The sequence below is a fragment of the Helicoverpa zea genome, chromosome 31, assembly GCF_022581195.2.
Source record: "Helicoverpa zea isolate HzStark_Cry1AcR chromosome 31, ilHelZeax1.1, whole genome shotgun sequence".
Lineage (NCBI taxonomy): Eukaryota > Metazoa > Arthropoda > Insecta > Lepidoptera > Noctuidae > Helicoverpa > Helicoverpa zea.
Genome location: NC_061482.1, coordinates 2,695,617 through 2,711,833, shown reverse-complemented (window position 1 = coordinate 2,711,833; position 16,217 = coordinate 2,695,617). Strand labels below are relative to the sequence as shown.

At 37.9% G+C, this 16,217-nt stretch overlaps 1 protein-coding gene across 1 annotated transcript; it reads left to right on the top strand.

The window, feature by feature from the left end:
* Nucleotides 1-590: 590 nt before the first annotated feature.
* Nucleotides 591-16,027, top strand: LOC124644983 (acetyl-coenzyme A synthetase). The gene is made up of 9 exons (XM_047184684.1): nucleotides 591-996; nucleotides 8,423-8,618; nucleotides 8,765-9,004; nucleotides 9,077-9,192; nucleotides 9,305-9,497; nucleotides 11,379-11,512; nucleotides 12,527-12,716; nucleotides 12,944-13,133; nucleotides 13,350-16,027. Exons 1-9 carry the CDS (start codon nucleotides 695-697, stop codon nucleotides 13,784-13,786), a joined length of 1,998 nt encoding a protein of 665 aa, XP_047040640.1. The 5' UTR covers nucleotides 591-694; the 3' UTR covers nucleotides 13,787-16,027.
* The last annotated feature ends 190 nt before the right edge of the window (nucleotides 16,028-16,217 follow it).

Sequence of the window (16,217 nt, the reverse complement as noted above, 5' to 3'; positions counted from 1 at the left end):
ATCCCGAAACCCCATAGAATACTGAAACGATTATTTGAAACATCAAGATTGAAGTTGCTTGCGTAAGAACGAAGTTACTGAAAAAGTAAAAATTTCAACCGACTGCGGCTGAAAGGAGGTAAGACACTACACTTTACCTTTATTCCCTATTTCTTCTCCTTAACATAAAATGCTTAGTAAAAACTTTTTTACTTAAATAAAAAAAACAAAATACTTAGTCCTATGAAAATATTTTTTTTCGGCAACAGGATTACGACTATACGCCTAGGTATTAGGAGAAATTAAAAAAATGGCTCTAAAATGCATTTGCGTCCACAAGTGCTTATAGCAAATTAACTTTTCAAAATACCTCTAGTACGAGTACTTAACCTTCTCTCGCTAGTGTTGTTTTTCTACTTACTCCCTTAATTTATTTCAGCTTGAATGGCTCATAAGCGCGACGAAACCTAAGAGAAAATCGTAAGGGCAGTTTAGGCGTCGGTTTAGTCTTTTTGAGCGCGGCGCCCATTTTCCGCGCACGCGCAGTGCATGCGTGCGTCACCGTGGTCGCGGTTCCGGGCGTGCGGCTGCCAAGCACCGCACTCGAGCGCGCTCCCGTCGCTGACAGTCGGCTTTGTAATCTCAGCCCGCGCGCACGCTCGCCCCGGCCGACAGTTAGCTCTTTGCGCGACACCGCAGCGCGACATTTTTCGAAATGTCGCGCGTTTACGAGCCGAGCGACCATGTAGTCGAGAAGTCTCTGCTGCCTTCCTTCGAGCAATACCAAAATATGCACAAGGAATCCCTCGAAGACCCCGAGTCATTCTGGTCGGAGCTAGTTAACGAATTCTATTGGCAAACACCGTACCAACGCGGTAACATCGTCTCGTACAACTTCAATGTAAACAAGGGGAACATATTCGTCAAGTGGCTGGAGGGCTCCAAGACCAACATCTGCTTCAACGTGCTGGACAGGAACGTGAGGAACGGCCATGGCGATAAAATTGCATTCTACTGGTAAGTTATTTTCTGTCAGTTTGCTACCAAAATCAATAGACAGCTGAGCGGCAATGCACTGAGACGGCGCGCGAACTTATTGATTTTCGCGAGGCTAGGCAGGCCACACATTACACCGCTGGGAAACGCTTCCTAATGCTCAAAATGTATCATTGTGTTATGTAATATTACTTCAGGCTAATTGCATAGCGAAATCTTATCGTTGGGCATAGATCACTCTTGCAATTTAATGAAAACAAAGCATTCTGTACATATATTATCATTTACTTAAACCTTTGTGGATGATGATACATTTTATGTAAATACATAATTATTATCATAAAACTTAGATATTTTTGAGAACTAGGTACATAATAAAATATACTCAGCGCCAATTAGGTACTTTCCTGAAGTATCGTTAGTTAGAAGGTCCGTTACAAACTAATTACATTAATAAAAAGAACGTACCTAATTAAAACGTGGTAAGTTCTATATTAACGTATGGGACCCCATTGCTTCGGTTACATAATTTGGAGATTGCTAAGAATTTGTTTTTTTTTTCTTTTACCAGGCTTTTAGTCATCGTGCTGTATGAAAATACGTATTCATGTCATGTCAATATTACCAAAATGTTCTAGGATCGGGCTTAGAGCTTTCTTTATGTTTTTACGTTAAATTACTGTCATCAAAATCAAAATCTTTTTATTTCACATAGGCCTTTGCAGGCACCCATGAAACGTCACATTAATTCATCAAGACTATGGTCTGTTCTACTAGATATCCGATTTTGTATAGGTACTAAATATGTTTAACCGACTTCCCTAAAAGGATGAGTTCCTCAATTCGAATATTTAAATGTTTAAACTTTCGCGAATAAAGATTATTGAAATATACTTGTAACAATAAGGTCAAGATTAAGCAGTTTCCTTTAGAAACGATATAGTTAATACTGGTCGCTTTGTTACTCTACCAATCATGAAAAGAGAAAGACACACATAAAATGATTGAACAGGAAAATGAAATCGGTAATTTCTATATTTAGTTCAGGCAAACTTTTCAACCATCTGATAACTGTTATCTTAGGAATAAATACAACATATTGACATAATTTTCCATACAAAGGTGTCAAAGAGATATTTATACTTTAGATGAATCTTATCAGATTGTTTGGTAAATCAGCCCCTTTCGTGCCTAACTTTTCTCCAGAGCTGAAATCTTGCAAAACGTAGCAAGTAGAGGTACCTAGTTTCTGCACATTGACCTCTGCGCTGCATTTGCGTTAATTGATTCCCCGGGGGTCGAGGCGCGCGCATTGCAACTAGTGTACCTATTGGCTGATACAAGATGCGTCCTACCCTCGACCGGCGCAGTTCCAGCCTCCCGCTCAGGTGTCTAGACGAGCTATAAATCAATAAAGCTGATATAGCTCGCCCAGCCACAGGACTAGTTGCATCTTAAGAGTACGCATGCCCCATACGTTTACGTTTTGTCGAGCGGGTCTGTCTGCAGCATTCAATCTCAATTATGTAACCCTTTGTAATGAAACAAATTTTGAATTGAAATAAAAAGTAGTACAAACTTCAAAACATCGAAATGAGGAAAATTACTTCTAAAGTTCACTATAGCGTCCACCACAGTCGGGTAAAACTCGACGTGATTTTATTTTCCCACCTAAAGATATTTGTATAGGCTAGGAATGACGTCTTTGCACCGTCTTTTTGTGTTCTACTCACATAAAGTTACTGACAGTTTACCTATATAAATTTTACAAGTAGGTTTAAAATAACACTTTAGACGTCTGACATCTATAACTTGCAGTATTAATCATCCGTATCACTGTAATACAGATTATTACTATGTCTCTAATATCGGTAAGTTTTTTTAAACGAGATGAGCTAATAAGTCCTATTAAATCTAACTGAATACATTGAGAAGAAAGGCCGAAACAAACTGATATCGATTATGCAATTTCTTTATGTCATAACTGCATCTAGAACACCTTTGTTAAGGTACTTGATAATAAGGACTGTTAAGTATTTCAATCAGTCTTTAACTATGTCTGATAATGACAGGTAAGCCATTATTGCGAAGACATTAGATCATTTCTATAGCAACGTGGATTATATCTATTTATTTATCACTGGTAGATCACTGATAGATAACTTGAGAACATCGGATCATGCGGGATCATAAGTGGAAAGATAATTTTAAAATGTAATCAAAGACTTTATAATTTGAGTAACATCCTATTAACAATGTTTGATCGCGTTAGTACCGTCCCGTAGGGATCCGAAGCTGACTTTATATCTACTCTCTACAGTCTGGATATATTGAAATTAATCCATCCATATATCCCTCGGTCACGCCATCACGCGTGAACGGCTGGACCGATTAAACTGAATGATAGAGGGACGGTAGCTTAGACCCGGGAGAAGGACTCAGTATAGGTTTTGCTACCATCCGACTACGGGAAACAGTTTTCTCGGGACGCGGGTCAAGCCGTGGGCGAAAGCTAGTATATAATAATGAGTTATATTTGGTAATATAAAAAAATCGGGTTCCTTCGGGACGGGAACTTCGGGGTTCGGGCAATTTTTGACTTAATTTTTTTATATCAAAAAGTAACATTATACTAAACCAATATAAAGAGCAGGCACCTGAGTAGGTATGTAGTTTTTTACTTGTAGTGATTATCTGATATCTCACTTCTTCGACTTCTTGTTGAGCATGTTGTCAGGCTTCCCGGCTTCTGATTAGGTACCAACCAATTCATCAAATTGATGGACTTTGCTAATCTTAGGCTATCTTTAGTAAAATTAGATTCTTCGGCACCTAATTTCTCGAGAAGTAGTTTTATTCTGGATTTCTAGACTGACACTTTTTCAGAGAATCTAAAAGTTCGGGACTCATAAAATCTAATATCCCCGTTGCACTATTCTTGTACTTTATTGCTTCTCTATTTAGCCGTTGTTTATAATTTCCGTTTCACTGTCTCCTTAAATGTATGATTGGTTCTTGAGCATACCATTTCAATCAGCTGCCCAGGCCTTTGACCCGGTAAACCCTTATGTATTCTACAATCCATTTGCGTCTTTTTCCTTAATGTATACAAATATTATAAAGAGAATAGCTACATTATCTGCGAGTAACCTAGTTAAGCTTTATTTTGTTCCGGAACGAGCAGTAGTTCCCAAGGGGCGCGGGTGAGCCGCGGGAAAACGGCTAGTAAAACATTAACAAACGTCTTAAATCTCTGTAAGATTTTCCGTATCATTATCATCGACAGTTTCAAACCTTATTCTAACATGACCTCACATGTACACACTTAATAATAATAATTATCAATGAGTATGATAAGCTCGTCTTTGCATCTGTAGTGCTGTACGACATATTAGCACAATATACTATCTTACTCACTAACTACACTCAGAATCTTAAGTATTGATAAACACAGCGAGATAAAACTACTCGCTCTGATAATATTTAACTAAAACGTGACATATCTTAAAAAAAAAAAACAGACTAAACTCACCAGACGAACCGTCAAGAAATGACGATATCACACACGTCTTTGATAAAAAATGTGTAAAAAATTGTGATGATATTAATTAATTACCGCATGAAATTACTTAATAGGTTCGTGATATGTGGTTAACGTTATCTACTTGTATAGTTACATTGTATGTCAGAAAACGAGAGCACACCGTGTAAGATGTCTATTCAACTCAAATCGTACGGATAAGTGGCATTCCATTCAGTACTCCACAGTTCTGAACACAGAATTCATCTGGGTCAGTGAACCGACGAAATCAATGTGCGAATTGTAAGACAGTTAACTTTTTGTGTTCGTATTAAAATAAGAAAAAATGCTTGGACCAACAACGAACTCGCTCAAATATGGTTTCCAATTGTTTGGAATTTAAACTGTTATGTATCCAGCTTTAGCGATTGATGAAATTGCCCTGTGAGCTTACTCTGCAAGTAAAGTGCATCACTGAGATGCGTTGCTTCACGTAAAAACTAAAGAGAAAATATTACAGATTTTTGACGCCTGTTGTATAAGACTTTTAACACCTGGCAAAAATCTGTTTAACTGTTTTATACTGGTAGGTACTGGACCTACATGACCTGTACTTACCAGGAAAGCTTGCGCTGCGCATGAGTTCCTTTTTGATGAACGTAAGCTCAAGTTTTACGCTTACGCAAGACAATAGGCAAAGTAAAGTGGCATTTTATCTCGACCACACATACCGCTTGCCACAGCAATGTCCAGCAAAATGTTGCTGAGCAATACCTAGCTAGAGAGAGGCATCTCGGCTTGCGCAGACGACGCCGAGTGGACATATTGCAAGCTAACTTGATGATCTTGCTTGTTTGTCCTGCGTGCAGTCGTGATGCGATCATATCTTGCGGTTACCGCTTGTTTTTTCTCAAGAGCGGGAAGCTTTTACAACCGCAATTTTTATATTTTGCCTACTTATTGAAGTTATCGATATTTAACATGATTTTTAAGAACTTCGCAAAAATAAAGGCTCATTGGCAACTAAGTACTACTACTGTACCTATATAGATCCGAAAAAATACAAAAGTTCCTGATTACATTTTAAAATAATCTGATTCATATTATGGACATGTCGGATCAGGTAGTCGCTCTTTGAAAAACACTGCATCAGGTTAGACTAGAAGCCGACCCCAACATAGTTGAGAAAAGGCTAGGCAGATGATGATGATCCATATTATCCGTATGATTATGGGAAACTATTTGTTTATAAAAATATATAGTTTTCTACAACATTCAAGAAATCCAGCGTCACTTCGGTAAGACACTACGCCAAATCTTAATTTCCTAATGACGTAGGAAGTCGTAGGTAACTAGTTACAGGATGATTTTCCGTAATTTTCTTTAGACAATGTACATAAGGCGTCATTCAGTGAACGTTTTGCGCGTACATAATAACAAATAAACGTAATGGTACTTAGTAGGCCTTAAGGTCGGTCACTTGGTATTGTCAAGGTTACACGCCAAATTAGTGGCACAGACCATTTACTAACATAAATCATTTATATGTACTTCTATTTCATTTATTATGTCACTCGTGCAAGTTAGTGGTTGCACTATTTATCTTTATGAGTATGAAAAGGTACGTATATATTGATAATTCAAATCATATTAATGCCCCGGACCGTGGAAATATCATAGTAAAACGTCTCCGGAATTTGCATTTTTGTGATGTATCGGTGCTTATCATTAGAGAATAAAAGCAAATATACATTAATGTGTTCCGATCCGAGAAACTCAATACCTACCTTACTATTATAAACATGTAATAATATAAGTACCTAAGTATCTTTACTACCGAGAGGTAAGATTTATCACATTAATGGCTAAACATTTTATACAAGTCAAAGTTAAGCATTAAAAGGTAAATTATCTCGACGAAACTCCTGCCTATAACCATTACAATAGAACAGAGAAGCAGAGAAAATTAAAACTAGCTCGTAAGTACCTGCGGCAAAAATACCTCGTCTTTTATTTAGGACTATTCCCAACAATCCCAACATTCTATCTATCTCTCAATTTGGTTACTAGAGATAGACATTTTACATTTCTTGTAGAGAGCTAACGTCAAAATTATTTCTCTGGTAAGCATCGATAGAGCATCAAGTTAAAGAAATATTTCTCCTTCCTATTGAACTTGAGAGGACAAAAGATTATAACATGATTATATATTATACCTTCGTTTATTCAATACTTGACAATAGGCTCTTGTTCATAAACCATAACGATGAATATTGCAGGTAAAGACTTCTAGACTAAGTGCTCTAAAAGAGCTAAAGTACTGTTAATGTTTCCTTAACCAAAGATGAAGGGTTTAAGAATAATTATACAATAGATACGTCATTGCGGTAAAGACCTGGATCAAATTATGCAGAACTTGATGATTTTCATCTCAATAATTACTTTAAAAAAACCCAGTTTGAGAAATAGAGACAGGACATTAGTCTAAACTATATTGAGCGCAATCTATCTGGTTTAGTCATATCATATCCCAGATCCCCTTATCTTAATAAGTAATGCCTAGATGTATGATGTAATCGAGTGAACACTGAACAATAAGATTGTATATAGCAACAAGCTATGCCTTGCTTTCCATTCATGCTGACACGAGGTGATACTAGTCTTGAACTAGGTGGAGGTGCGCTAACTACTGTGTGTTAACCTCGACTCAAGAGCACTGCAAACTTGCAGTCGACCGGGCTCAAAAATCAGTATGGAATCATAAACTATGATCAGGCCAACTATAGGCTACAGTTCTGTTTGCAGTATGCAGGAGCTCTTATACGTCACGTTTCAATAAAATATAGGTAGGCAAGTAAACAGTGACAGGCGTTAAATCTCTCAACGTTCATGTAATCAGTGTGATCATTTGACACTTTCTACAAGTTTACGTATATAAATACCTTTGTTATCGAGATTGTGTCGCTCATACGGATTATCACATGCTCTTCAAATACAAATATAGAGACGGATGTTAACTTTATGTAAAACATGGCAGCTGGGATAATAAAATAAATAAATAATAAATAAAAATCTTTATTTTCTCTTCAATTACAGTGTTAAGTACATTACAATACAGGTTGCTTTTGTAAGAGAATGGTGTCTGTTTAAGGTTACCCCTGTGTTACAGATCACCATTTATCCTTTTGAATGTTATACAGCACATTTTGTAAGGAGAGTGGCAAATAAAAATCCTAAATACAACTATGTCTATTATCATAATGCCAGTATCACAAATAATTTAATGATGGGATGGGATGATTTGTATGTATGTATAAAATACCAGACTGTCTAGCATTTAGTGTAAACAAACCAAGCACTCTAAAATATCAATTCTATAATCCCTTGTTTGCCTTCCATCATCTCCCCTTTTAGCCAGCTTTGGGCTGGGGGCCTACACAGACTACCTAAAGCCCGCCCCCTGGATTAACAAATATTTGCCACATGTGAGCCTCCGATCAAAATGAAAGTTATTAGCAAAATGAAATTCGCGATTGGAGGGTACCTCCCCTATTTTAATTAAGCCGAGGGGTGCTTAATGGAATCATGCCTAACAGCCGATATGGCTGCATATTCTAGTGTTCATATTATATAGTACTGTAGCCATTATTTTGTAATATCGTATATCTGTATTATACTTTAGCGTTATGTTTTCTTAATTCCTTCATCTGAAACAGAGCGTATCCAATTAGTTTCTACAATATATTGTCCAAAGTTCAAACTTCACACAATCACCAACATTCACTTTCTCCACTTTGCCGATTACATCCAAGGTTCTAGAAGTTGAGAAGCCTTTTGGTACATACTGTTGGAATTGGAACCTCTATACCCTGGTCTTCATGAAGGATACTTTCCTCGAGTTCAATATCGTTTTCATTTGTTTGTTAGGGAGGGCAATCACCCAGAAGATTACAGCCGCATCACCTACATGAAGTTGATGGACCTCGTGTGCCAGTTCGCGAATGGTTTGCGCGAGCGAGGCATAGGCAGGGGAGACCGGGTCTCTATCTACATGCCTATGATATTGGAGACAATTGTCTGTATGCTCGCGTGTGCCCGAATTGGCGCTGTCCATTCCGTGGTGGTAAGTTTCAAAATCATATCTTCGTGTTTGCCATAATAGATGTCTATTGCTTTTCTCTTTAGTTATTGAACTCGATAGTAGCCATTATGCCCACGTTCTTTATTACCATCTATTATCATACATCTGAGACTACGAGCTTTTTTCAGTTTGCGGGATTTTCCTCGGATGCGCTGGCAGAACGGATGTCCGACTGCAAAGCTAAGGCTCTGGTGACAGCGGACGGCGGCTGGCGTGGAGAAAAGTTGCTTGTACTTAAAAATACATGCGATGAGGCACTGCAAAAGGCCAAGGCCAAATATGATCATGCTGTGGAAATGTGCATCGTAGTACCCCATCTGGATAGAGTGACCCCTTGCGGGAAACTCCCAGATGACGTCAGACAGCTCGTAAGTACTCTATCATTGACCTCATTGAATATTACTTGTAGATAAATCTTATATGTTAACGTATGTTTCCAGTATAAATGGAACTCTGACGTGGACGTTTGGTGGCATGAGATCTTGGAAGGGCAGTCGACGATCTGTCCTCCTGAGTGGATGACGCCGGAGGAACCGCTGTTTATGCTATACACCAGGTTCGTTACGCTTACCAAGAATTGATGTAGTTCTATTGTATGTTATTGGAATGATGCAGTGAACGGCAATAGCTTGATGTACCATGCTAAAGTATATGATGTGTTGTATTAGCGGTTCCACGGGCAAGCCCAAAGGGGTGGTGCACTCAACGGCAGGCTACATGTTGTATGCAGCCGCAACCTTCCGTTACGTGTTCGACCATCGCGAGAAGGACATCTACTGGTGCACCGCGGATGTTGGCTGGATCACCGGCCATACTTACGTGGTGTATGCGCCTTTGGCTAATAATGCCACTTCTGTTATGGTGAGTTCCTAGTCGTGTTTTGTTCTCCCAAGGAGTCTAAAATATCTAGGTAGATCTGGTTTACCTACTTACATTGAGTTTATTCGATAGACTCTTATCTCTTTGCGAGTCGGAATCCTAATCAACATTATCCTGAAAATGACACATTCTATATTTTATATAGTAGGTAGGTACGTACTTAAATCATTGTCTAACGTGTTCTTGAAGAACGTGCTTGTTAAATGTTGGTTTTTAAATCCGTGTTAATGATTTCAATAAATAAATAGGGCGCATGGAACTTGATCTCTACCGTGTTTGGAAGTACGAATCACGTGACTTGAAGGTCACCTTCACTGAATAGTTTTTGTATCAGGTCGATCTTTTCCTATGCTCTAATGACCTTCATATAACTGCGTTGATTAGTTTCTTGATTACACACGGGGTCATCGCTCTATAATTACTATTATGTAAACATACCTTCATATCTTCACCTATTTACGTATTTAGTGTGTATTAATGAATTAATTTCCATTCAATGATGAGCCCTGCTATTTCCTGCTTCTGACACAAAACTTTCTCAAAATACATATGCACTGAGAGAAAATAATGCTGATCACACAATTTTCTCAGCACGTGAATTAAAAAATTATATATTCTTATACCTTTTTTTCTTGGGCATGCCAATAGCCATCGGTCTAACTAAGGCCATAGAGACATATTCGTTTTCTTCGATGATGGCAAGCGAACTTTCGAAAATAGAGGTTTAGAATGGACCTAGATAGATAATGACCCTGTTTATTCGCAAGGTTACATAACTTACTGTCCTTCCATAGTCAATGTCAAGTTGAAACTCGATTATCCGATATATCGATCATTCGGTCGAGACTTATTTCGCATAGAATATCCACGAGCGACCTAGAACGAGCCTACTCGATACCTTGTCTATGAATAATCAATTATTACCATATCAAAGGATACTATTTTGACTACTTCTTGCAGAAATGTAAAATCTCATGTTACAAAATTAAATGTTGTTTTTATCAGTGATGTTGTACATTCAGTATGACAAGTTCAATTTTAGGTCATAGATTAAAACCGTTAACTTACGCTACTTTTATCAACTATTTCATCTTGTAACGCTACGATCATACGGAGACAACACCGACTTCCCTTTTTGTAGTATACATGTAGTTCAGTCACAATAAATATAATTTATACTATGAATTCACACTTTGGTTGGCCGGGTAAGTGGGTTGAGGAGATCAAATAGGCAGTTGCTCGTTGTACAACACTGGTACCCAGCCGAATTCGGTTAGATTGGAAGCCGATCCCAACATACTTGGGAAAAGGCTCGGGAGATGATGACTATGTCACTAATATCACGCATCAAAAAAACTGAGCATTAGAAAAAATGTTAGCATTGCAACTTGGCTTAAAATTATCAACCAAGACAATCCAAACCTGGCACTAACCTGTTATAGTCTTTTCTATCGTCCCACTGCTGGGCACAGGCCTCCTCTCACACGGAGAAGGATTGAGCATTAATCACCACGCTTGCTCAATGCGGGTTGGTGATTTCGGACTTTATAGTCCAGGTTTCCTCAAGATGTTTTCCTTCACCTTTTTATCAGCCATTGGTGTCCAAGTTATACCTACTTAGAAAGTACACACAAACTTAGAAAAGTTGCATTGGTACTTGCCTGACCTGGAACCGAACCCACACCCTCATACTCGAGAGGTTGGTTCTTTACCCACTAGGCCACCACGACCACACGAAACCTGGCACTAAAGCCGGTACTTTTTAGGACCGTGTTCTATAATGAGGTGGACATTGTTTAACTATTTTGTCTGCATCATAGACAGAGAAGTGTTTAAGAGTTTGATATGACATTTTAATTACAGTTCGAGGGGACCCCATTCTTCCCTGACAACGATCGCTTCTGGTCGGTCTGTGAGAAGTACAAGGTGACGCAGTTTTACACCGCGCCCACCGCAATCAGGGCGCTCACCAAGTTCGGAGAAGATCTAGTCAAGAGGTAACATTCCACTTTGTTCAGGTACAAGATTAGAGCACCACGAGCTTGCTAAGTATACCTACAATAGCAATTTTTTTCACATTCTCTTTGAAGGATCTATATTTTCGGTTTACTTTACTGAAACTGGGAGTAATTTAGACGGCAAAGGGCAAACTTATTTTTTCTTTGGACTCCACAGATTGTAATGCAATGCTAAATAAGTACAGTATAAACATTAGCTTATTGACATTGGACGCATCCTGATTCGCGTACTTAGGGTCACAAGTATTGAGAGGGTCGCCAGTTGAACAGACACGGTTATTGTCATCATCTGCGAACCAGCTTCCATCTATTCTATTCACATTTTCTATAAAGATAGCATAGTACACAAAAAAATCTAAGACGCTGACCTTTTCACACAATTTCTTACTTTGTCAATTTTTTACTCAACATAAATACAATTTTAGTACTTTCCTACCTTATATAGTGACTTTTCTATGTGGTCAAAGTTCTTCTTTAGTTACTATAGGTAATTAACATTCCAATTGATACTCGGTAAATGTTTAAATTAGAAAGTCATTGATCAAAGTCTACTACTTATTAAACTGTCTTCTGCCGACCTTTGACCACACGCCCAAACGAATATTATTTTAACTAAATACAAACTTGCGGTTGACGACAATATTGTTACAAACATTTATTGCAAGAAAAATTGATTGTTAAGTCATAACTGCATTATTTATTCGAGTAAATAAACTGACATTTCAACGTAAATACCACACAGTGTAAATTCTAGAACGAAGTGACGTGAACTTGACATAATTGATTGAAGGGACTAAACTGCAGCAAGCATTATTTATTTAGAAAGGGCACAGCGTAGATCGTCCACTTATCGGATCAATACAAGATTATAGAACAACTTACAAAGTTTAATGTTGACTGGTTAAAGTTTAAAGGCCATTTAAGCAATTGCATGTACTGCAGGTTGTCCTCATAAGTTGTATTCCTACTAATAATTTGATATCTATTTTACAGACATAACCTGGACAGTCTCCGTGTCCTGGGCAGCGTGGGAGAGCCCATTAACCCTGAAGCCTGGCTGTGGTACTACAACGTGGTCGGCCAGGGTCGCTGCTCCATTGTCGACACCTTCTGGCAAACGGAGACCGGAGGCCATGTCCTCACCAGCCTCCCAGCTGCCACGCCTATGAAACCTGGTGCTGCTGTAAGTAGCCTCTTTGTCTTGCACGCTGTAGCCTAGGACCCCGCGATACAGAATACTGAGGGACTGGAAATTTTTTGGCTCTCGTAATTCTCCAAACAATCTTGTCTGTGCACAGAGCACTCAAGATTTTTTGTTATATGTATTATTAGATTTCTCAAATCTTATCAATGAATATGTATAATTATGTATTTTATACTTTTCTCATATTCATGCATATTGTGTCACAGGGTTTCCCATTCTTCGGCGTGGAGCCGACAATCGTGGACGAAGACGGGCACGTGGTAGAAGGCCCAGGAGAAGGTTACCTGGTGTTCTCCCGCCCCTGGCCCGGCATCATGGTCACCCTGTACGGCAATCATAGCCGATACGAAGATGTGTACTTCAGAAAATTCCCAGGATACTACTGCACCGGCGATGGTAAGATGTCCTTTAATAGTACCAATTTTTTGACTATAATCATTTACATCAAACTTCATTGTTATCAACAAATATTATTCTAATGCTCAAAATATTATACAACTTGTACTTACGTTGTCTATTAGCTTCGTTGATGGTTTGAAGCACATACAAACATCTTTGCGGTAGGGAGGCGAATGGAGTCGTAGTTTAATATACAATGTGAATAATTTGCAGGGGCTAGGCGAGATGAGGACGGCTTTTTGTGGGTAACGGGTCGTATCGACGACATGCTGAACGTATCAGGCCATCTGATGTCCACATCGGAGGTAGAAGGCGTTCTCACGGAAGACCCGAACGTGGTGGAAGCCGCCGTCGTCTCCAAACCACATCCAGTCAAAGGCGAGTCTTTGTACTGCTTCGTCATTTTAAATGAAGGTGCCAAATTCGATGCGGCCTTAGTCGATGCGCTGAAGAAACGTGTACGCGGCCGAATTGGAGCTTTTGCAGCACCAGATGTCATTCACCACGCGCCAGGGTTGCCGAAAACTCGTTCAGGAAAGATTATGCGACGTGTGCTCCGCAAGATCGCACTTGGGGACAAAAATATCGGCGATACTTCGACTCTGGCCGACCCCTCCATCGTCGATATGCTCTTCAAGACACGCCCCTGAACTATCAATATATAACACGCTGATTTTTTTCGTTCCTGTTCAAATGCATGGCCGTATTTAATCCCGATTATTTTCCGCTAATCTCCAGTCCAGCTTAAATATCCGTCCGCGACACTTGACAGGCCTTGCGATTCACTTACATTCAAAATTGCTGCTTTATTGTCACTGTAATGTTTGCTTCTAATGTACTCGTAGGATAACAAAACAATTGTGTGAGGTTTTATACATGGGTTTAGCGTAGGACACAAGCCTTCATCGGCATAGCTCGTAGGTATTTGTATAATGTACTCTCATCATTGACTTTTCGATCACTGGATGGATACATCTACATTTGTTAGAAGTTTAGCAATAGACAGGGTGTGTCTACCGAAATGGTTCAAAATCTCGCACAGTGCGTGAGATCGTCTGTTAACGATGCTCTATTTATACCTAGATGTCAAAATGACGGTCGGATGTCTATGACGAAAGTGATACAAAGTCAATGATATTAATTTAATTAAACTATGTAATAATTAAAATATTTTGTTACACTACAGGGTGTTCCCATATTTTAAGATTAAGTACATTACTTATATTGTTTGTTAACGTTTAGCATTTATATTTTGTCAAAAATCGATTGAATCGGTTTTCTTTATATCAGTTAACTGATTGTGATATAATAATAGGCGAGTTTGGCTTAAAAAATCAAATTCTTATTTATATGTCGTATCTGGTAGTACCTACCTCAAGATAAAATAAATATATTTCTGCATTATTTTATAGTTTGTGTCATTCAATGATACTGTTTTATTCACCACAATAAGCCTAACAATTAAATTGAATTATTATGAATGTACCCTATTAATTTGAAGTTCAAATATTTATCGATATAATTAAGTAAGTAGTGCACCGCTGACGATGCTTGGATAAAGAACCTAGGTAACGGTATTCAGTCATTCCATAATATGTAATCTTTAATGTAGAGTATTTTTTGCATAGTACTATATGTCAAAATATAGCCCAGTGTTAAGTATACAAGATGCAATCTATCGTACTTAGTCATAGTAATCATATTTAACCGCGTAATCATATGTTTAGAATACCACTGCTCTTTACCTGTGTGTAGATAAATATAGCCGTTTAGAAACTTAAACCTGAATCTATGAGACATGTGCTTTTAATTAACAATTTAATTTTATTCCTAGACTGAGGATGTTTTGTACACCATATATAAGTTTAGCTAGCTGCATCAGATAGATCTAGTATTTATTCCTGATTTTAGATTTAATTACCGGGTCGATGCGACATGCTTGGGACTGGAAGATCCATGGTTGTCTACAGTTGTGCACCAACGAAAGCAATTGCACTTTATTAGCTACTTGTCTATTGCCAACAGAAATGTTTGCTTTCCTATGTTTTTTTTTAATGGGTTGTGATATATTTTATCTACATTATATTTTTCCGTAGGGCGTTTTTTTTCTGCACAAATGTTGCGATAGAAACAGTAAATTGATATTACGTACATTAATGTTAAATGTATTTGAAGGCACTTATTTGTGATGCACAATGTTGAATTAGAATAAGGCGTAGTGTAACTTGTGTACCTAAATAGGTTCTAGGTTAAAGCGTAGGATTATCTATTGCCTTTCTGTGGAACAACTATTATTAGTTATCTCGTTATTTTAATTTAAATACTTGCTTTTAGAATTTTGAGTCTAGTATTTATATTTTAGGTAGGTATATGTTGCCTGCTACTTCAGAACTTAATCTGATGTATCTTGTTCCGAATATTACTTTATTATATTATATTTATTGTAACTTCAAGTACCTATAGAGCATGTTTTTTGATGACTGTTATCTGCAGTACCTACATGTGTTTACCGACTAATAAATATATACAATACAATAGCATAATGTATAATTTGGTATTCCTGTCAACATTTTACAACGATCTGCCATCGAACCAAATAGTTTTCTGTAAAACTTTGCTGCTATTTGTCTAAGTAACGGGTTGTAGTCAACTCAAAAGCTCACAAGTCTAAAAGCATTATTAATTTTTATATCTATCAATACTTTTATTTTGATTTGTCAAATTCTTCGTATATCTGCGCGGTTTTTCTTATACATTCTTACTTGGTATGTACCTAATATAAATTATATGACTTTGAAGTCGTTCAGTAATACGAATATGCTAGCAAGTAAGGGAATTTATGTGATTACATGTCATATCATTAAATACAGTGATTAAATGATATTCAGAAATTGGTTTTCAATCATTCATTAGTTTAGGCTGGTTTCCAATTTTCGCAAATCTATTTAAATAGCTTCTAAATAATTTTAAGATCACCCTCCCTGTCATTACTCGTCTTAAATCTCTTTACGTTTTATGTATTTTTAAGGTTCCGTAGCCAAAGTTTTCGCTCCTCCGTCCGTCCGTCGGTCACCAGGCTGT